The following is a 22,525-nucleotide window of genomic DNA, read 5'->3' on the forward strand; positions in this document are numbered from 1 at the left end:
TTATTTGTATGTCTATCACCATTAATGAAGGCTGCAATGACAGCTACTTATTTGCAGGACCAGTAGCAGCTCTGATTTTCCAGGCTCCCCACAGAACTAAATGCCTTTGCATGGTGTAGCTCCAAACTTAGATTGTAATTTCATTCAATTATCTATCACCTAACTGTTACTCTGTCACTATAACCCTTTTATCCCTTTAATCAGGACTCCCTCACTAACACAGTCTTACTCATTTGTGGTACAATGTGTCATTTAAAGCCAATGGTGGTTTATTTCATACTGCTTTCCTACCCTGAACAAGAACTCACTTCCTTCTGGCTGGTACAGGCACTGTAGATCCATAAGTGTTTTTTCTGAGTAAGAGTTCATACCTTGTAGCTTCTTCAGAAGAGACTGCAGCAGCTCCAGCAGCAGTTCCTGCTCTTGTTTGAAGTGCCTTAGGGAAGAAATAGTTATTAACATCTGTGTAAGCCCAGAGTGAAATGGTGTACTCAAAGTGAAGACAGTTGAAAACAATTTTAAATACTGAAATTTGTTTTTAGAATATCTGCTTTATTTTGGCTTTGATCTTTGAGGAAAATAACATTTTAAAAGATGGAGCTTATCGTGACAATTTTTAATTAAAAATACGCCTCTCAACTTTTTGTAACTGAAGCAATTCAGAAGGAAATGGCATAACTCCATGTTTTTTTCATGGTAAAAATTCCAATAATTTAGGGTGTATATTGAGAAGTTTAAATGAAGGCTACTAAAGAAACTCAAGCTACTTTGGTGCTAGTTAATTAAATGTTCTTGCCCAATTAGGTCTATTAACCCTCCGTCAGATTGTTCTGAGCAAAGTTGACCAGGCACTGCATACAAAGCCATCTGTTGACCCAGCAGATGAATATGCTAAATACTGTATGGAGATTCTAGGGATTCCTGCCACCCCAGGTATGTCAGTATGAAGCTTTTATACAGCATGTCCAAATGTTTTGATTAAACATGTCTTTCTTTCTCAATAATGCTGGGCATAAACACCCCCCCCCCCCAAGTTGTTGTTTATAAAAAAATGTACTTTATGAAGCTGAAATAATTAATTTGAATCTTGGGCTGATCTTAATGATCTCATCTGAAGGAATATTAAGGTAAATAGAAAACATAACCTTTTGCAGATTTATTTTAGAGTGATGTGATATGAATACCATTGTAGATGTTCTGTCATATCTGTGTTTGATGTGCAACTAGCCTAAAGTGGGAAATTGAGTTTACTTTGTAGTCAACAGAATATGGCCAATATTTTGAGGCATACCTTTATGTTATAAGTTTTGAAGTGTTTGATATACATTCCTAATTAATTTATTCTTAAAGTTTAAGTACTGTATAGATCAAATAAATAACTGCTTTTGATTTATGTAAATTCATTTCCATCTACTTTTTAAGGAACAAACATGCCAGCTACTTTTGGACATCTGGCAGGTGGTTATGATGGTCAGTACTATGGATACCTGTGGAGTGAAGTGTTTTCCATGGACATTTTTTATAGCTGCTTTAAGCAAGAAGGGATAATGAACCCAAAGGTAGGTGATTAATACATTTTACTAAATACTTCTGTTGCATGTTGTCTCAGAAACCCCATTTGTTGCCAAAGTAATTCATAAGTATCATATCTCAATGAACATTGTCTAGACTTCTCCAAGGCTTTTGACACAGTCCCCCACAGCCTCCTCCTAGAGAAACTGACTCGTTGCAGCCTTGAGAAGTGGCCTGTGCAGTGGGTGGGGAACTGGCTGAGACCATACCCAGAGGGTGACAGTAAATAGTTCCTCCTCAAACTGGCAACCACACAAGTGGGGTCCCCCAGGGATCAATATTGGGCCCAATGCTGTTTAACATCTTCATAAGTGACCTGGGTGTTGGGATCAAGGGCACCTTGATGAAGTTTGCTGATGACACCAAGATGAGTGGAGAGGCTGACACTTCAGAAGGGAGAGCCACCCTCCAGGATGGCCTAGACAGACTGGAGGAGTGGGCTAGTGGGAGCCATGTGAAGTTCAACAGAGAGAAGTGCAAGGTCTTGCACCTGGGAACACATAACCCAGGAGCACAGTTCAGACTGGGATCCACCCGGCTGGAGAGCAGCCCTGTGGAAAGGGACCTGGGGGTCTTGGTGGATAACAGGTTTAACATGAGTGAGCAGTGTGCTGCAGCAGCAAAGAAAGCCAACAGGATGCTGGGCTGCATCAACAAGGGCATCACCAGCAGAGATAGAGAAGACATCATCCTGCTCTACTTGGTGCTTGTTAGACCACACCTGGAATGTTATGTTCAGTTTTGGTCCCTGCTCTACAAAAAAGATGGGACAGGCTAGAGAGAGTCCAGAGAAGGACCAGAAGGATGATCAGAGGACTGGAGGACCTGCCCTACACGGAGAGGCTGAGAAAACTGGGTTTGTTCAGCATTGAGAAGAGAAGGCTTTGGGGAGACTTCATTACCATGTTCCAGTACTTAAAGGTGGCTACCAAGAAGTCACAAGGAAAAGACAAGGGGTAACGGGCTCAAGTTGCTCCTGCAAAGATTCCAGTTGGACACGAGAGGTAAATTTTTCACCATGAGGACAATCCAACATTGGAAGAGTCTCCCAAGGGAAGTGGTAGATTCCCCCACATTGGACAGTTTTAAGTCTCAGCTTGACAGGGTGCTGAGCCACCTCATATGAACTATAGTAGTACCTAGAAAGGTTGGACCAGATGATCCTTGAGGTCCCTCATCCTCTTATCTGTCTCCTGGATTCACCAACCAGCACTGGTTCTTCCCTTCAGTAAATACATACAAGAGAAGTAAAAGAGAGAGTAGAAAGTGCTTGACATTCCTGTCCCTCTCCTGGAATTAGCCTTCTTTCATCCTTTTCCATGTTGCAGCAGCCAGAACTTCAAGAACTGCCCATCCCTCAAAAGGGTGGAGAAAGTACACTATTTTAAACTTTGACCTGTACAGATAAGAGTCTGAAGATGAGATGGGGTAGGGGTTAGAAAACCAAGGCAGTGGTTAGGCCAATAAAACTCAAAGGGTTTTATGAAGAAGGGCAGCAAACTGAATAGTTTGAGAGGAGAAGTGATGAAAGGTTTGGAGAACAAGATAGATTTTGCAGGCTAGGGATTCATGACAGGTGCGTGTGGGAATAAGCATCCCTGCTGATTCAGTGGGAATGTTGTCACTTGTAAGTAAGAGAAGGAGAGAAGAAATGACAAGTTAAAGGAGATATTTTGATAAAATGCTGTTCATACGGATCCTAGAAATGGCCTTTGTGTGCTGGGTTTAACTGTTAGCAGTTGAGAAAGATGGATAAGGGTGCCAATGCCAGACTTGTGGTATTGTGGGTCAGTATAATCACAGACCTTTCTTCTGTAAGCTTTACTCCTTATTCTCAAAATTCTCTTCTGAGTGATTGTATAGTCAAAACCCTCGGCTATAATTTCCCAGAATTGCTCTATAACCTTTACTTCTTCTGAGTTATTAAAGTGCCTCTTATTCTGTTTTTGTGGGGATTTTTGTTTTCTTTGTGTATTTTTTATTATGCTAGGAGTGAATATTTGCTATGGCTCAGCTAAAAGGCATCTAGTGCCTCTTTTAATGTGATGCCTGCTATTCAGGCTAAGAAGTGAGGAAGAAAAATGTTGGGGTGTGTCAATCACTCTGTAGCATATACACACACACACACTGCTTGACTGCTGATATAACTTCAGTGATAACTCTGAAGAGGTTTTCCCTCCCTCTTCAGAGCAATGCTAGCCTTCTCAAATTGGCTCTCTTTGAGCTTGTTTTCCTTATTTGCGTTCCATCTAAGTGCAATAGACTTCCACAGGATAAGACAAACAATATTTTATAAAAAAATAAGAGATATATCAGTATGATTTTTGTAGTTACTCATGCTTCATTATATCTACATTTAGAGTAGACTTCAGAACTGCAGGAAAGAAAAACAGGTATGGTATAATGTCTGCAGCTTTTAGAAATTTGGCTTACCTCTTCCTGTTAGAATAAAACCTCTCTTCCTGTTTTGTGCAACAGTTAGAGAAACTAGTTCTAGAGACTGTACCTATAAAAATTGTTCAGCAAACACTTAACTAACTTAATTGGTTGTCACACCCCTCAGTTTTTGCACATTATCTGAAATAACCCCAGGTCTCCTTAGAACTGAGCAATGTGCTGGCTCTGGAGGGACAGCAGTAAAGCCTCAAGTCTATGCAAATGACACTTTTAAACTGCAAGGAAAAAATATCTTCATTTGCTGCTGATGTTCAGGAAATTTAACACAAATAGTAAACTATAAGCAATGCTTCAGTGTGTTTTTTTTCCATTTTACTCTTTTCCAGCTGTAATTTAGACAATATGATTGGTAATGCAATAACGTCATGGGAGTCAATCAGTTAAAATGGTCTGTGCTTATTTTTGCAGTACAGCTATCAGGAAGTGATGTGGTCTTGTCATCTCATAGCTTTGACATGTGGGGGAAGTATATATGTATACAGACAGTGACTGAAAAGAAGAATATTTTCTTCAATATCAGAAGCATCTGGGACATCTGCATGCAAAATATATGGGACATCTTCTGGGACATCTGCTGCAAACAGGATTGGAAATGTAGTCAGGTGCTTCCCAAATAAACCTATACCTGCTGTATCTAGAGAAGAAATGGAGGTCTGTTTGCATCACGTTAGTACATAAATCCAGCTCGCCTCAAGTAGCTTAGGGATATTTGGATAATGACCTGGATATTTGGATAATGACCTGGAACAACCCAGGTAACAGGAGGTTACCTGTACCTGTCACATCAGCCTCTGCCAGTGTGTGAGATTGTCAGGCAGGAGACAAAAGCAGCCAATTACCCCACACTCAGAACCATTTCATTCTTCTTTTTTTTATTTTCCATCTACCCAGCTCCACAAAGCAAAGCCTGCTGTAAAGACCTCTACCTTCCAGTGGCATCACCTCCTGTCTGAGGAGGTAGTGTTTACAGTGCCCTCAGTGTTTCCAGGGTGGTTTTTCTGCTCGTGTAGCTAAAGGCTGGGCTGTCATCTGGGATGGACTGTACTGAGCAACCGATGTGTGCTGACAGTGCGTGACAGTGCAGTGGGTGATGAGGACATGTTAAGGGCTTGGGGGCTCTGTTCTTACTGCTGAGAGGGGAATTGTTCATTCTTTTCATTACTACCTGTCCTGGTTTAGTGATCAGAGCGAACCAAAAACTGTAGGGCAGAACTGCTCCCTGTTACCTCTCCCTTCACCCTCTCAAGAGAAGGTAAAAGGGGAATAAGGAAGAGAGACTTAAGGGTTGGAAACTGAAACTGGAACAAGTTTACTGTAACACAGAAAAGGAAGTAACACGTGGGGGAAAGAGCAGATATCTAAACTTATACACAAATATATACAAAGCTGATCTCGATGATCACAGGAGTAGAAGGATGAGGGTCCCTTGTGGCAAAGCTGCTTCAGGAGAGGGTTCCGTGTCTCCTTGTGGCACCCAATGGAGTTGGATTCTGGAGAGCACGTGGCGAACTGGGGAGCCTCCAAGCAGCAACAAGGAAGAGGGGAGCAGAAGAAAGGGGATGAGTTTCCAGTTTACTTGGCTTTTGTGGAGTATTGCAGGAAGTGGGAAGGAAGACTGACCCTTTGCTGTTCTGACCCTCCTGATTTCTTCAGTCCCCTCTCTCTAGTTCCTCTGCTAAGTCTCAAGAACCTGCCGGGGCCACTTAAACTGTGATAGTACCCTCTATTTTTTCGCCTTCTCTGTATTTGACAGGCTAGGGAATAACTCCTGCTGACTGCAATACACAGGCACAGTTGTCACCTGGAGTTTCTGGGTATTCCCCTTAGGTGTCAATGCAGAAGATTCAGTGTGTGTGTGTCCATGCACATGTATTTTGGGAAGCAATGGAGGAAGCATTCTAGCAATGTACACCAGCTCCCACACAAATTGTTCTGATATCCCGGCCTCCCTCCTCTTTTTTGCTTCTCTTCTGTTGCTCTGGCTCAAGGACTTTTTGATGTTTTCAGACAATCTTTCATCCTTTTTTATTGTGAGGACCAAGGCAGGGTGACAAAAACTGCCATGTTAATTTCATAGAATCATAGAATGCTTAAGGTTGGAAGGGAGCTTAAAGATCATCAGGTTCCAGCCTCCCTGCTATAAGCAGGGACACCCTACACTAGACCAGGCTGCACAAAGCCTCATCCAACTTGAGCCTTGAACACCTCCAGGGAGGAGGCTTCCACAACCTCCTTAGGCAACCTGTTCCAGCACCTTACTACCCTCATGGTGAAAAATTTCTTTCTGATGTCTAATCTAAATCTCTTCTGCTTCAGTTTAAATCCGTTACCCTTTGTTCTATTACTTCCCTTTCTGATGAAAAGCCCCTCCCCAGCTTTCCTGTAGCCCCTTCAGGCCCTGGAAGGCCATTATAAGGTCTCCCCACAGCCTTCTCTTCTGCAGGCTGAACAGCCCCAACTCCCTCAGCCTGTCTTCATAGCAGAGATGCTCCAGCCCTTTGATCATCTTGGTGGCCCTTCTCTGGACCCTCTCCAACAGCTCCATGTCTTTCCTGTGCTGAGGGCACCAGAGCTGTACACAGTGCTCCAGGTGGGCTCTGGCCACAGCAGAGCAGAGGGGCAGAATCACCTCCCTGGCCTTTTGATGCAGCACAGGGTATATTTGGCTCTCTGGGCTCCAGCACACACTGGCAGCTCATGTTGAGCTTCTTATCTACTACCACCCCCAAGTTCTTCTCCTCAGTACTACCCTCCAGCCATTCTCCCCCCAGCCTGTATTTTGTGCCTCTTAGTTGGGATGCAATGCTCTTGGGCCTGGAGAATGTGATCCTTATATATCAGCCAGCTTTCATGGGCTCCTCTACCCTCCAGGATGTTATCCCATGATACTCTCTCAAGCAGATCCCTGAAGAGGCTGAAATATGCCCTCCTGAATTCAAGGGTGTTCAGCTTCCTGACAGCCCGTCTTGCTGCCCTGAGGATCTTGAACTCCACCATTTTATGGTTGCTACAACCAAGGCTGCCCTTGAGCTTAGCATCCCCATCCTTGTTGAGAACAAGGTCCAGTCTTGGGAAAGAGGCACAGGGCAGTGCTATGGGAAGGGCAGCTCGAGGGGAGGGCTGCTGAGGAGGTGTGGACAGAGCCAGCACTGAGGGCAGCAGGTTTAAACGAGGCAGAACTGCTAGCAGCGGTGACTTGCAGGGCAAACAGCTTTGGTGTGGCTTTTTTTTTGTTGTTGTTCCAGGTTGTCTTCTATTGGGAAGCAGATTTGGAGGAAAGCACAGGGGGAGGTTGCCCTTGGTTTAACGATAACTTCTCTTGGTCATAGCTCAAATGATGCTGTTCTTCAGCGGAAGAGGACTGATCAGTCCTCTTCCTCCCACTGCTCTTGCATCATCTTGCTCCTCTTCAACATATTCCTCTTTACTCCCTCCACTAAATGCATTGTCTTCATTGTCCTGTTCTTCCTCCTTCCCATCTTCATGAGCCTGTTCTGGCAGGAGGTCTCCTCACCCACAGGTGTTCACTGCCTCCTTGCAGAAGGGACATGCCTTCTTCCTGGGCCTGGGCTGGAACCAGGTGTCAATGCAGGAGTTGTGGTAAGTGTGGGAGCAGGACCAGATCTTCAGGCAGTCCCCTTCCTTGCAGATAGCACAGCTTTCTTATTTGTCTCCCTACTTGTACATGTGGAGCTTATATTACACATTGTCTTGTACCAGCTTAAGCCAACCACAACTGAGAGCGTGGCAATAATGATGTAGATGATGTGCCTGAAATCCAGCATGATGGAAGTTTTCTGCAGCATTTTAGCATTATCTTGATAAAGCCTCAAGTTGTGTTCAGGTAATAGGAGTCTGATGTAGGCCCTTTTGTTGCATTGCAAACTCCTCTGCAAGTGGAGGGAGACCGTCCAGTAAAGAGTGATGGTATCTTAATCAGCTGCTGGATTTCTTTGTCATCAGCCATCACAGGAATCAGCTGCTCTGAATTCTCCTTGTACACCACAGCAATTTGGTAGCCAGCCTGCGGGGCTTGAAGCTTGAAGGACCTTCTTGTCAAAAGAGCAGTCATGCCCTTGGATGAGTGCAGTATACATCTCGGAAGCTTTTCATGGTGCTGGAGGATTCTCAATGGTATGGCAAGCATTTGGTGGTATCACTCTCACCAAATACCTGTCAGCCCTTCTGAGAGCTGTGCCCCAAAGATGTGGGCAGGGCTTTTTATAAGCAGCACAGCTGGAGCTCTTGTTGTAAGCCATGTAGCCAAAGGCTCTGCAGGAACAGTGCTGTAGAGGACAGCCACAACCACAAAAAGAAGCTGCAGCTGGCCTTTCATGCTGAATGCAGTTGAGTGGCTCTGAATACAGACTTCCAGGATGGTCCCAAAGGAAAAGTGGAAGAGACAGTCACAGAAGATAAAATCCACCCTAACTTGGAGCCCAGAGCAGGATGGAGGCCAAAACTGATTTCTGCCTTAGACGTTTTATGCAGTTTTAGAGTTTCTCACTATAGAACTTGCCTCATGTATTGTTTTAAATTGCTAAGCAACACCCTTACATCATCTCTGCAGATCTGTGACGTCTAATGCACTATGTCATTCCCCAATCCTGTATCTGTCTATCTCTGAACTATCTTCTCTGTTCTCCAAACAGAAATTAAAGAAAGAGAAATCATCAATTAAGAGAGAATGGATGTTATGTTCCTTTTCCTTGCCAGTCAGTCATTGGAATAATTGGTCATTGGACGCTGTGTGGAGATTGTATGTGTGTTATGCTGTATAGAATGTCTTCCAGACATTTGTGGTTGTAGCTTCTGAAACAGTGTAAAATCACAAGAAGACTTATTTATTTGAGATTAGGTTAAATTTCTGTTGGTTTGAGTTCTTACAGCAGATCTAAATTATACTTGTGGTGTATCCTGATTTGCTATTAGGAAAATCTAGAAGGAGGAAAGGCATTTAATCATTAGTAGATTTTTAAATATGCAACAAATACACAAGGTAGGAAATACTAACATTCTGCTTTATCTTTTATCAGGCTGGGATGAAATACAGAAACCTCATTTTGAAACCTGGAGGATCTTTGGATGGGATGGATATGCTACAAAATTTCTTGGAGCGTAAACCAAGCCAGAGATCTTTCCTATTGAGTAAGGGATTGCGTGTTCAGTAAAATTATGGTTCCTTTGTGATGGCATAAAGTATGGAATGAGCTGGAAATGTCAGTGTATTTCACATTTTAACTGTGTATCACTCTAGGGAAATTGGATCACCTTTTGATTATTTTTTTAAATTGTATACATAAAAGTGTGACTTTTTTTAAAAAATTGCATAGGGCTACAAAATTCAACGTATCGGGAGAAAAAATTCTGACGTGCAGAAGAAGAGGAACAGTGATGCCTTTTTAATTGATATTAAATAATACTAATCAGTATGGGGAGCTCATGCCATGTTTCTCTTTTAATAGATGCACTTAAACTATGTCTTGTAAATGAGTTTTAAAACTGAAGGGGATAAAAAGGACATTGACAGCAATAAAAGAAACAGATTCATTCTTATTCTGTATTATTCTGTTGTATTAGTGGCTCACCAGTGTCTTTGATGAAGAGGAAATGTGTTTGATTTCATCATTGTCTGGGTCCTGACAAATGTAAAGCCTGAGAACCAGCCCCAGGCAGCTTTACAGACAGTTTGTGATAGTTCTGGATGTCATTCTGCTGCATGTTAAATTCTTGCGTAATTAAATAGAAAAAGATCCTACCCTTTGAGACCTACTATTTTTTCTGTCGTTGAGGAACAAAAGCCTTGGCAGTTCTTACACCAGTTTTTCTTTTTAGTTGATGATTACAAATCAGGTCTCTGCTTTCCAAATTATATTAACACCAGCACTTAAAAGTTATACTTGAGCAATTATAATGGTTTCAGTTGGTTTGTGAAGTATTTTGAAATACATGGAAGGAGGGAAGGGGAGCAGATGTCCCAGATGGGAAAGGTAAAAGTCAGTCCCAAGGTTTTCCTGTTTCTTTCCAGTGTATCATGCAGAGGTGCTACAAAAAAGACTTCAAAAATTTGGTGATTTCAGATGTGGGGATTGTCAAATTAATAAAGGAATTATTTTGCAGTTTTTCGGTGAGATCAGGAAAAAGTAGTTTTTCAGACCAACTCTACATTACCCAAATAAAGCTGCTAATCTAAATGTACTTTTCTTGTCTTTAGATAGCATACCTTACTTTGGTTTTGGTATTACTACATGTGTATGAACAAACTTTAATTTCAGTTACCAGCTAATACATTTTAGACATTTGAAGCATAGCTGTAAACATGGTTGGTATTTTTGTTTGTTCACCCACAAAGTAAGAAAATGTGCTGGGTCACCTCAAAAGACTTCCTGTCTTTCTAGCAAAAAACACCCTGAAAGCATTCACTTCAGGTCAAATCAATGTGTTTCTGGGGAAAAAAAAATTCACACAATTGTGAAGGTTCAGTTGAAACTTTTATTTCTACCTGTTTTTCTTATAATGCATTTAAACTGAGGAAAACAGGAGCTTAATTGGTTTCTGAAATTGAAAATTTGACAGTACTTTTTTTTTGAGCCACAGTGGTAAGGGATGTGAGGAAACACATGTAGCCAAAAATGTATTGACTATGTAGTCTTATGTAGTCTTATGAGACCACATAATTCAGTAAATTCTAACTCTCCTAGTCAGCTACAGTTTCAGACCCCAGTTCCACTGAGTCATGAGAAGGCAATGCACGAAGAACACGTATGTGAGAATATTCTGAATGGCATCCAGAACAGCTCTAAAAGAAAGCTGGGGAAACTGATGGATGCAAGATTAGCCTAAAAAAAATGTTAATTTTGCTTACAATCTGGCTGGATTTTGAAGTATTTTGCTTTATTTTAAAATGTGCTTAGATTTTTTTTATCCTATCTTACCAAAGCTTTTTCCTTTAACCGTGCAGTGGCAGGTCCAATTAACTGAAATGTTGTAAAAAATATACTAAGTGATATTTCCCAAAAATGAATCTGCAAATCTAAGCAATGGAACCTTTATTAAGAAGGAAAATGCAGTTTTTAATTTACAGCTGGTAGGCCGATTTCCACATGAGGGAGACCTTTCTCTGCATAAATCAGCAGTCTCAGATCAAGGTAGAGAATTGCAAAGGTAGTCATTATAAACAAAAATGTGATGATAAAAAGCTATGTGATTATTTAAAATTAGATTTAAGACAGTATTGATGCTAATGATGATAATTTAATTGACAGGTTTATTTTCCTGTTCTTTGCAGTGTGTTTGTTATGCAATATATATGACCTAAGATACAGAGTGCAGGAGAATGTCTGCTATTACATATATGTGAAAATGCCTTGATGATTGTACAGTTATGTTAGCTGTATATCAGCTGTATATCCATGTGTGTAGGAAGGAGAAAAACCCAAACCACATTCTGACTGCAGCTGGAAGTGTTGTGTTCTGTACCTGTCCCAAAGAACAGGACTTTTTGTAATTTCTTTTTGTAGAAGCCAGTTCCCTCCAGCCTGCCTCAGCCAATAATAAAGGCACATCATCTTACGGCTAAAACTGCACTCAACACAGAAGAGTAATGGGCATGTTCTGAAGTGCTTCTGAAACATTTTAATGTGGTAACATGTCAAACCTGTCTACTAATTTTTATATTGTCTTTATTGAGCACTCTGTATCAAATTGGAGTTGGGTAGATGCCTTTAAAGGTCCATTCCAAACCAAACTGTTCTGTGACTCTATGAAATTCATGTTCATATTTCTTATTGTAAATTCTTGATCCTGGAATGGAAAAGGTAACCTGGGAAAAGAAAGAGAACCTGGAGATAACCTGGAGAAAGGTGCATCTCTCCATCACAGGCATTAAACTTTGTCTGTGTAGGAGACAACTTATTCTGACACTATTACAAGGCAGTGGCATAAACTCCCCCAAGAAAACAGGCAGCACTTCCTCTGCTTGGAAAACATGAGTTAATTGCCTTGACACTGCACCGAAACAATCACAAACATTCAAACCTCCCAAGAAGTAGGTATCTAGCAAAACCCAGCCTATTCTAGAGTTGCTAGACCCATGCTTCCACTTAATTAAATTTCAAAACACCAAAAGTCTGTGTTTATTCCAACCTATCTTTAAGTATTCACTGGAATAAAAAGTAACTTGTAATATGAGTCTGTAACAGCTGCCTTTTCAAGTTCATAATGTATCTTTTTACAATTTCATTGCATTTAGGATTATATTTCTCCTCTGTCAGAAATTAAAATTGGACTTCGGCTGGCTTCACAGCAAAAGCCTCAAATGGGAGGAAAAGGGTAAAGTGGGAGACTTGGGAGATACTGATGGTAACCCCTCCACAAGTGGACAATAGGCAATGGCTTTCTCATTCTACTACTTCACTTAAAAAGACAGAATAGGTTGGCCATGCAGCTGGGTGACAAGAAGGCTGGCTAGGGGATGGCCTCAGCAGCCCTTACTGCTAGTTGTCTGACATAGATCCAGCATACAGGCTGTCTGTGAATTGCTTGCAGGTCATGTGGTCAAATGTAAATGGTAAAAGCAGTCTGAAGGAAAAGTTTAAACTTTGCTCTCTGAGCTGTGGTGGTGATTGTTTGTTATGCTGGCTTAATAAAGAGAGCACCAAGATTTAGGGAGTTCTTGCTTGATAGGTGGAATACTGACTGACACTTGAACTTCTAATACTGCTACAGCTGGTTTTATTTTACAAATAGCTCTCTGTTGTAAGTTACTATTATTAATATAACAACGTTGCAGGAAAAAAACTTCCTTATTTTAATCAGTAATCAGGGTCAGTGAACTGCTGACCTTGTTTGACAAGGCCGACTTGTTCTTTAACTTCATTAAACCTGTTTTTAACACAGAATCAAGCAGCAACTAATTCTAATTCAGTAGTGATTTGGCGTGGGAGAAGTAAAACTATTGCAACAATAAGTGAACCAAGGTCAAGATTTCAGCTTCCTCTCTGAAAAAGGAAACAATTTCCAAAGGCCTTCTTAGGTTGTTGTGGATAGTTGGGTTAAACAGAGGCTCTTGGAGGGGCTTTCCGGAAGTGTAGAGCTGGTTGTGTAGTGAGTGATAGCTGACAGGTATTGGAGAGGCTAGACATGAGGAGGTTACGTGGTAGCACAAATCGGGGGAGGAGGAATTAAAGAAGAAGGTGGAAGAATGAAGTTAGGAAAAAGGGTGTTTTGACAATAGTTGTAGAAGAGTTGGAGTGAATGTCAGAGGCAGAGGGGAAAAGACAGAAGCTTCATGCATACTGATTTATAAAAGGCTATTGAATGCTTTTCATTGTCTATGAATAGATTTCTTTTTATTTGCATGCCAAAGAACATGATATTATGCACTAGCTTGTTGCTGGAATACATCTGCTTCTTCCCTACACCTGGAGATTTTGTTTCCACCACTATTTTCTTCATAAATATATTTAAATAGTAGTTTCCCGTGGTAGAAGGAAAAAAGTGCAATATCGTGGGGGAAGCTCAGTTTGTGGGGCCTCTGCTGGTAATCTTGTGTAGCTAATCATCCTTAGCCATTGTAAAGAATGTAGATTATACAAAAGACAAGGATACCAAGCAACAATCAATCTATTTTAGACCTAATTAGGATAAAGCCAAGCTAATTCAATTAATTGGAAGTTAGTGGTTGCCTAGAAACCAATAATCATGACCTAATTTTGTACAGTATTGATTAACAGATGATAAACTCAACCAATACATGCTTGCACCAGTGTTATGGTTGGAGGGGGCCCAGGCTAATTTTATGGTATCACTACAGGGACCTAGAGAGGGTGTTTAGGACCCTGAGGAATCTGGGGGTTGGGGGGGTACAGAGAGGGGTCAGTATTCCCTCCTATTTCCTGTCATACTCCATGAAAGCCAGGAGAGCTGGAAGCCTGCCCCTCCCCCCCCTTCCTGCTCCCTTCTTCCTTCCTGTGCTTAGAGGTCTTGGAGAGAGGCTCCTGCTTTGTCATCAGCTTGCCACGTGCTCTGCAGGGTCTGAATCCATCAAGTGCTGTGAAGAGCTGTGGGCCCTTTTTCCCTACTTGGCCTTGCCACAAGGGACCTTTTGACACTTACATCGAGATTGGGGTTTGTGTGTATTTGTTCCTCATCCCATATGTTACAATCCCTTCCCTGTTCCAGTAAACCTGTTCCAGTTTTAACTTCCAACCTTTAAGTCTCTTTTATTCCCCTTTTGTCTTCCCCTGGGAGGGTGGAGGAGTGTTACAGAGAGCAATTCTGTTCTCTGGGTTTTGGTTTGCCCTTAACACTAAACCAAGACAACTATACTCAAATTAAAAAGACTAAAGTGCTAGGAGAACCAGGGAGTAAAATTGTTGGAAGAAAAATTGTGAATGAGAAGTGGTATGTCTTTAAAATTCAATTGCCCGCAATTTCACAACTTAAATTGTTTGGAGAACAATTCTGACTAAGAACCAATCTGTTCACCAGTAAAAAATGCAATTAAAAATTAAAAACAAAATTAGGGGGTCAAAAGTAGGAAATTGTTATAAAACGAGGTATTGCAAACTGTTAAAAATGTTAAACAAGGCTAAGATAGTTAAGAAGAAAAACAGCACACGGATGAATGATTATAGCCAGTAAGATGTATAACTTAATGTAATAAGAACTGGTAAATCCCATTTGCAATACAGACCCTGCAGTAGATGGAAATGCTAATATTGCAAATGACAAAAAAAAGGGCAATTCTTAATTACTGTTTCTCTTCTGCATTTAGAAAGAAACAACATGGTGTAATCATATCATATGAGAACAATGAGGTACTTTCCAGTTCATTATTAAGTGAGAAGGATATTAAGCAATACATACTAAGAATAAACATTTTGACATGAGTAGGATTGAGTAACTTGCACTCTGTGAGCCTGCAAAAATTGGTGATGGGGGATTTTTTCACAGAATCACAGAATCTCAGGGGTTGGAAGGGACCTCGAAAGATCATCCAGTCCAACCCCCCTGCCAGAGCAGGATCACCTAGAGCACATCACACAGGAACACATCCAGGTGGGTTTTGAATGTGTCCAGTGAAAGAGACTCCACAACCTCTCTGGGCAGCCTGTTCCAGTGCTCTGTCACTCTCACAGTAGTGTTTTCTGATGTTTACGTGGAACCTCCTATGTTCCAGTTTGCACCCACTACCCCTTGTCCTTTCACTGCACATCACTGAAAAAAGCCTGGCTCCATCCTCCAGACATTCACCCCAAACATATTTGTAAACATTGATGAGATCGCCCCTCAGGCTCCTCTTCTCCGAGCTACAGAGACCCAGCTCCCTCAGCCTTTCCTCGTAAGGGAGATGTTCCGCTCCCTTAATCATCTTTGTAGCTCTGCACTGGACTCTTTCAAGCAGTTCCCTGTCCTTCTTGAACTGAGGGGCCCAGAACTGGACACAATATTCCAGATGTGGCCTCACCAAGGCAGAATAGAGGGGGAGGAGAACCTCTCTTGACCTACTAACCACACCCTTTCTAATACACCCCAGGATGCCATTGGCCTTCTTGGCTACAAGGGCACATTGCTGGCTCATGGTCATCCTCCTGTCTACCATGACCCCCAGGTCCCTTTCCCCTACACTGCTCTCCAGCAGGTCAGCCCCCAAACTGTACTGGTACATGGGGTTGTTCTTCCCCAAATGCAAAACTCTACACTTGCTCTTGTTAAACTTCATCAGGTTTTTCCCCGCCCAAGTCTCCAGCCTGTCTAAGTCTCTCTGAATGGCAGCACAGCCTTCTGGTGTGTCAGCCACTCCTCCCAGTTTAGTGTCATCAGCAAACTTGCTGGGGGCACACTCTGTCCCCTCATCCAGGTCATTGATGAAAATATTGAACAGCACCAGTCCCAGTACTGACTCCTGAGGGACTCCACCAGTCACAGACCTCCAACTAGATTCTTATTTACAGTCTCTAAGTGTTGCCATTACATATTAAAGGCTCTTTAGACTTCAGTAGGATAATGTCACCTGGAAACTGAGGCCAGTCACTTCAAAATGGAAATAACTTTTTTAACAGTGAAGGAGATTAACCATTGAGCCAAACAGCTCAGAAATTTGGTAGATAATTTCTTCAAATCAAGACAAGTTAGAGCTCTTGTAGGAAATACACTTTCACCAAACACGATGTATTAGACTTCATTCAGAGTAACTGAATGAAATTGAATGGCTGGTATTATACAAATCGGTTTGATTTCATGAGCCTTTTTCCCTTTAAAACGCTACAATTCCATAAACCTTACCTTAGTAAAAAAGTTTGTTGCATGATTATGTAGGACAGAGGTGTAAAACTACCCAATGTCCTTCACTGCCAAGGACTTCTTGCCTTCTAAACCACTAATGGAAAGCAAAAGCAAATGGAGAAAGCACTTCTAAATTAAGCAGATGTTTTAACCTGAAATAGTGTCCTTTAACTGCATATTGTAAAATTTACAAGCTTTTTAAGAAAACTGAGCAGACAGATGTTTTTCCACATGACAGAGGATATATTTATCCTTTGATTTCTGGTTTCTAGAAACATATTGGTGTTCCCAAGTTATTACTTTTAAGTAGCCAAAGTTAGTTGCTTTTTCTTAATTGAGTTGTCCCCTTTGGAATTCTAGATTTCAATTAGGCTTTAACAGATTACTTCTTTTTGCAGAGCTAATACTTGCTGATTAGACTAACTGTCAGGTCAAACACTTATCCCCACTCCCTTTCTCCCTTGCCTCTCCATTCAGGAGTTGCTCTCTTCAGGGATTAGTCAACCCATTAGCTGAGATATATGCTCTAAACTTGGGAGAAACATTTGGCAAAAAAACTGAGCTATTTATGTTTCTCCTTGTTCACTTATTAAACTCTTTATTTGCTAAGAACTGGTTGTGGCTCAACATCTGAGATAAGTTAATACCAAAATCTGGCAAAAGATCAGAAGTGTAGTCAGATTTATATTGCCATGAAATGTATAAAATATTACTTATATTGTCAGTAATAGAAGGTTTTACAAGGACTAATTGATTCTGTACTCTAACCATAGCAGAGTTTTGGTCTGAAAAATTAATGAGAAATGTCTCAAAGCACATGTATATGGCACATTGTGCTTTGAGAGGATGTACTGAGAGGAAAGTATTTTAGTCACCTTGATAATTTTTTAAAAGTGCATTTTTGTATTTCAGACCTAGTCAAGAAGGAAGAAAATTTTATCTTGTTGAAAATTCAAACCCATAGAGATTACAAGGTTTAAACCAGCTGTCTCTAAAATATTAATTAATATGCTGCAATTAAACTTAATAGCATGAATAGCATTTTTCCCTTAGAATGCAATTTTTTTTTTTGTACAGATGAGCTCACAGTCTTAACAGGAAAGGAAAATCGTCACAAACTGAAAGGTGTACATGTGTTGTCTGTAGACATGTTCGTATGATGCATGTGCTTATGCCCAAGTGTGCTTATGCCCAATTTATTACTCCAGGGACATGCTCATTCTCTTTGCTGTCAAGCACAATAAACCCTGGGTAAGCCCAGCCATAGGACTCATGTTTTCTGATGTAACTTAGTGAGCAAGGGAAGGATTCAGCAAGCGTGAATCTTCATATTGACAGACAATACAAAATCACTACCTTTTTCCCTTCCGGTTATTTTCCATATGCATATTTACTTTACTGGAGACATTCAGCAGTTCCCCTTTAACCTGAAGGAAGAACTTCTGGTATAGAAAGGCTCTCAAAAACTGTACTACTTTTTTTTTTTCTTTTGTGACATAGTACTTAGTAAAACCATGGATTAAGGTGTCTGGCTTTCATTTCTCTCATTCCCTAGGGATAACATAGGGTTTGCTTGAGTTCTAATGGAAATTGATTTTTTAACAGAATAAAAGAATCACAGAATAGTGTGGGTTGGAACCTCCCTGCCATGAGCAGGGACACCTCCCATTAGACCAGGTTGCTCCAAGCCCCTTTCAGCCTAGCCTTGAACTCTTCCAGGGAGGGGACATTCACAGCTTCTCTGGGCAACCTGGGCTGAGGTCTCAGCACCCTCATTGCAAAACATTTCTTACTTATATCCAATCTAAATCTTCCCTCTTTATGCTTAAAACCATACCTGCCCATCCTGTTGCTACCTGCCCTTGTAAGAAATTCCACTCCAGCTATCCTATAGTCCCCTTCAGGTACTGGAAGGTGCTCTAAGGTGTCCCCAGAGACTTCTCTAGGCTGAACAGCCCCAAGTCTCTCAGCCTGTCTGCATAGGAGGAGCTCTCCAGTCCTCTGAGAATCTTTATGGCCTCTTCTGGACTTGCTCCAACAGCTCCATGTCATTCTTGTGTTGGGGACTCCAGAACTGGACACCGAAAGCATCTCTACTGTTCTTTCCTTTGTTTTATTGGGTTTTTCAAAATTAGGCAATGGACAACTTTGAAAAAATCTCCTAACTGAAGCAGCTGGAAGGGACATAATGCTGAAGGCCAACACTGGTTTCTGGCAGAATTGTGCTCATCTTCGTCTCCAGAGGAAGAGCTCTCTCTCTAGCTTCTTTGCTCGATCTGTTGGTGTTGTTATTGCATCGCTGTGGAGGGTCTGTGTTCATATTGAACACTTCCAGTGAAGGGGGCATCCACAGCTTCTCTGGGAAACTTGGGCCAGGGTCTCAACACCCTCACAGTAAAACTCTTATTCCTTGTACCCAGTAAAAATGCTTAAAACCATACCCCTTCAGCCAGACTGTCACTGTGTCACTCCGGAGCCCTGCACCTGGACTTGGTGGATTGTCATTAACTCAGTCCTGCCACAAGTCACACTTGATGGCAACACTGAAAAAGGGGTCATGTTAAACTCTGGAGGCAGATGATTATGAAATCCTAAAGACAGCAATTTGCAGAAGAAACAGCACCCCCACTCATGATGATATATGCTACCACACCATAAATGTTCTTTGGACCTGCTTGCCACGGATTTTTACTGTCACTTGGGCCATACAGTGGGTGCTGAAGAGCAAAGCATCCTTCTAGGTCTCTCATTTGGTCTCTTCAAGACTCTCCTCTTCCTCCACTGCCTTTATCTGGATTTCCAACTCCTAATACTGGTCCTAATAATATAACTTCATCCTGCACAACTAAAATAGCCTATATTCTACATACTTTCTGGAGCCATTCATGTGTTTGCTATCCTTTACAATGCAAAAATAAAAATGCTGCTTCTTGACCCGTTTCATCCCCTCAGAGGAGGTGAGCACCAAGCCTTATATTGGGAGCTGCAAGCTCAACAGGGAGAGAAGCTGGATGACACTGATGGGAACACTGCTAGCCACTGTGCTCAGGGGGTGGCCAAGGAGAAGACCATGGGGAGAAGATCTGCCCAATCCTTTCCAACTGTGCTCAGAACAGGGGTGCTCACCTGCTCTCAGGTGATGAAATGGGTCAAGAAGTAGCACTTTCATCTTTGTGTTTGGTTTCATTTTAGCACTTACATTGTAACATCTGCTGTCCAGTTCTTAGTAAAGCTGTACCTAGCAACCTGTTTGCCATGAAGGTAAAAGGGAAAAGGTCTTCTTGAACGATCTTTTCAGCCTGAATTGAAAGACAACATGATGTCTGGGTTGGACAGCAGTGGGTCAGGTTTTTTAGGAAAAACTTAAGGGGGCTCATACTCTTGCCTACGTAAAACATAAATGTGGTGTACAAGAGTAATCTTGCTGTGGTGATGGAATAACATGTTACTAAAGTGGCTGTTCTCCCAGAGAGGTCTGTGAACATAAAATTCAGAAACCCTTAAGAAATAGGATCTGTGAAGTAAAACAAACAAAGAACCAAAATCCACATGCACTAGTCATCAATGAGAAGAGAGAGAGTACTGGGTAATGAATTCCAGCACATGATATAGGATCACAGGAAAAGAGGCCTTCATTACAAGGAAAGATTATTCTGCAGAGCAGAGAAAAATCTAGCTACTTAGGTCATGTAACTGTGTCTCATGGACTTTCTCCTGGAGACGATCACTTATACTATAACCCACCCCTAGGTTTCAAGGCAAAAAAGTCAGTCTTCAGTGGAAAATCCTACCCAGGTTCTGCAAAAGCATATCTAAAGCCTGGGACAGAGTGTGGACATAAAAAATTCTTAAATTAAAACAGCTGCCTGAATTGGAGAAATAGTGAGAGTTACATTTGCTATATCAATTGTTATCTTCTTAAGCACCTTGAAATTACAAGATAACTAACAGGGATCCAAGAGACAGATTGATTGGTTCTGCAGCAGAAGGGGTGCTGTTTCTTCTTGGTGTCCAAAGGGGGTAGGATCCCCTGGCAGAGTAGCTTTTTTTTTTCACTTTTTTTTTTATTTTGTTTGGACAGTCCACACCTAAAGCAGAGACTAAGACTGACTAACTCAAAAAAAAAAGAGGAAAACAGACAATTCAAGCCTCTTTAAAGTGCTTTTTGGGATGGAGAAGCCTTGGAGAGTGGAAATCAAACTTGCCTGATACACATATTTGATTAATATGGACTCAGTTCTGTAACTTAGTACATTGGTTGGGAAGCTGCACAGGTGTTATTTTTTTATGCCACTGTAGAATGATTTGCCAAATAAATCCCTAATTTGTCTATTGGAGTAGCATTTGTTTAGTTATAAACAAAGTTCCTAAAATATTTAAAGTGGGTATTGAAACTTTTTAATTATTATTGCTGACCAACACCTGTAGCAAAAATGATACCTCTCTAGATTACTTTCTCATGATAAAAAAGGTGTATTAGTTGCTGATATTTAATTATGTATAATTTTAATTAAAATGGAAAGTTGCATCAAATATGTAAAGATATTGCTGACTTCAATAAAAGAAAGGAGTTTTTATTTTCTGCAGAAACACTACAATAAGGTAAATTTAACATTAAAATAATGGATAAGAAATTTAAGCAGCAGAACTGGAATGTTCAGAAGGAAAAATTTAGATGTCAGAGAATTAATCTCTCAATAATTTCTAGCATTGAGTGTCTCCCTCTGGATTTTATCCCAGACCTGAGTTTCTAACTGGTATGGTGACACCTAATTTTGAGGCTTTAGATATCTTGTGTTGACTTTTCCTCTTCCGATTTACACTAGTTATCTTCAAAGGAGAAACTCTGGCTGAGGGAGGTTGCTCAATTTGTTATAGAAAACAAATGATTACTTTATTTGTAAAATATTGCTGTATGTTTTACAAATAAAAATGAACAAGATGACTTAGAAAATAAATTCTATTTATAGTCTTAATGCAAAAGAATTGCATTAGTTTAAAAGAAAGTACAAGAAACTACCATTTTGTTCTTGGCATTTAACTAGATTTGGCTGTTGTGCACAGTTTTTCAATAATTGGATAATATTATGAGTTCAGGCTACTGAATTCTGAAGTTGTTCTGCCAGTGTCTGAAAACTTTATGTGACTTGCAAATTGATACGTCAGTATAAGCAACAGCCCACCTTTGAATAAAATATAATTATTTTGATACATCTTTAACACATCTATGAGTCTTCAGAATGGTGAGTCATTTAAAGTAGTATTTCACTGAACCATGGAATTGTTGGAAGGAACCTCTAGAGATCATTCAGTCCAACTCCCCTGCTGAAGCAGGATTGCCTAGAGCACATTACTCAGGACTGCATCCAGGTGCATCCCGAGTATCTCCAGAGAAGGGGACTCCACCAGGTGTCCGAGCATCCTGTTCCAGGGCTCTGTCACCCTCACCTTAGAGAATTTTTTCCTCATATTTAAATGGAACTTCCTGTGTTCCAGGTTGTGCCCATTGCCCCTTGTCCTGTCACTGGGAACTTCTGGAAACAGTCTGGCTCCATCCTTCTTGCACCCACCCTATAGATACTTACAGGCATTAATAAGGTCTCCCTCAACCTTCTCTTCTCCAGTCCTCTCTAGTAGTTTCCTGTCTCTCTTGAACTGGGGAGCCCAGATCTGTATTTGTATATTCACTTTTAAACAGATTGTCATTACAGAACCTAATCTTAAATTGTAAATACAGGTGGAACATGATGGTTACAAGTTCCCTTCATGTCTTTTGCTAAGTACTGGCTATGCCTTGTTCTCTGGTAGCAGTTGTGCCTCTCTGAAGCCTCTTAACCAGTGTTGTGGCTATTCCACCATGCAGTGCTTTATGTTGTAAATACTTTGTTCATTCTGACAGAAATGGAGGGAGTGAATCTAAATAACCACTTGGATTTTCCCCAAGCACAAAGTATAACTTCTATATGTGTAACCTGTATTTAATAACAGCATTTTATGGCTACATTTTTGCATGTTAAAATACAGAGCCCAAGGTTAGTTATTAAAGTGAAGGTGATTTTCAGAAAATAAGGAAATTCTGAGTTCAATGAGAGCCAATGTTAAAGGAGATGAAAAATCATACTATGGTAATCTGCTTAAGATCTAAAAATTTTTAACCTCCTTACTAACAATTTTTTGTCTAAAGCATTTTATAGAATAGATAACAAGG

The 22,525-nt window shown here is 40.9% G+C and overlaps 1 protein-coding gene across 4 annotated transcripts in view; it reads left to right on the forward strand.

The window, feature by feature from the left end:
* The window catches only part of NLN (neurolysin), a 43,191-nt gene extending 33,606 nt beyond the window's left edge, over positions 1 to 9,585 (forward strand). For all 4 annotated transcript variants that reach the window (XM_051642635.1, XM_051642634.1, XM_051642637.1 and 1 more), the window contains exons 11-13: positions 805 to 933; positions 1,423 to 1,559; positions 9,066 to 9,585. In XM_051642635.1, the coding sequence (XP_051498595.1) occupies positions 805 to 933; positions 1,423 to 1,559; positions 9,066 to 9,200 (401 nt within the window). In that variant the 3' untranslated portion in view covers positions 9,201 to 9,585. The remainder of the gene's footprint in view (positions 1 to 804; positions 934 to 1,422; positions 1,560 to 9,065) is intronic.
* The last annotated feature ends 12,940 nt before the right edge of the window (positions 9,586 to 22,525 follow it).

The sequence above is a fragment of the Apus apus genome, chromosome Z, assembly GCF_020740795.1.
Source record: "Apus apus isolate bApuApu2 chromosome Z, bApuApu2.pri.cur, whole genome shotgun sequence".
In the NCBI taxonomy this organism is placed as follows: domain Eukaryota; kingdom Metazoa; phylum Chordata; class Aves; order Apodiformes; family Apodidae; genus Apus; species Apus apus.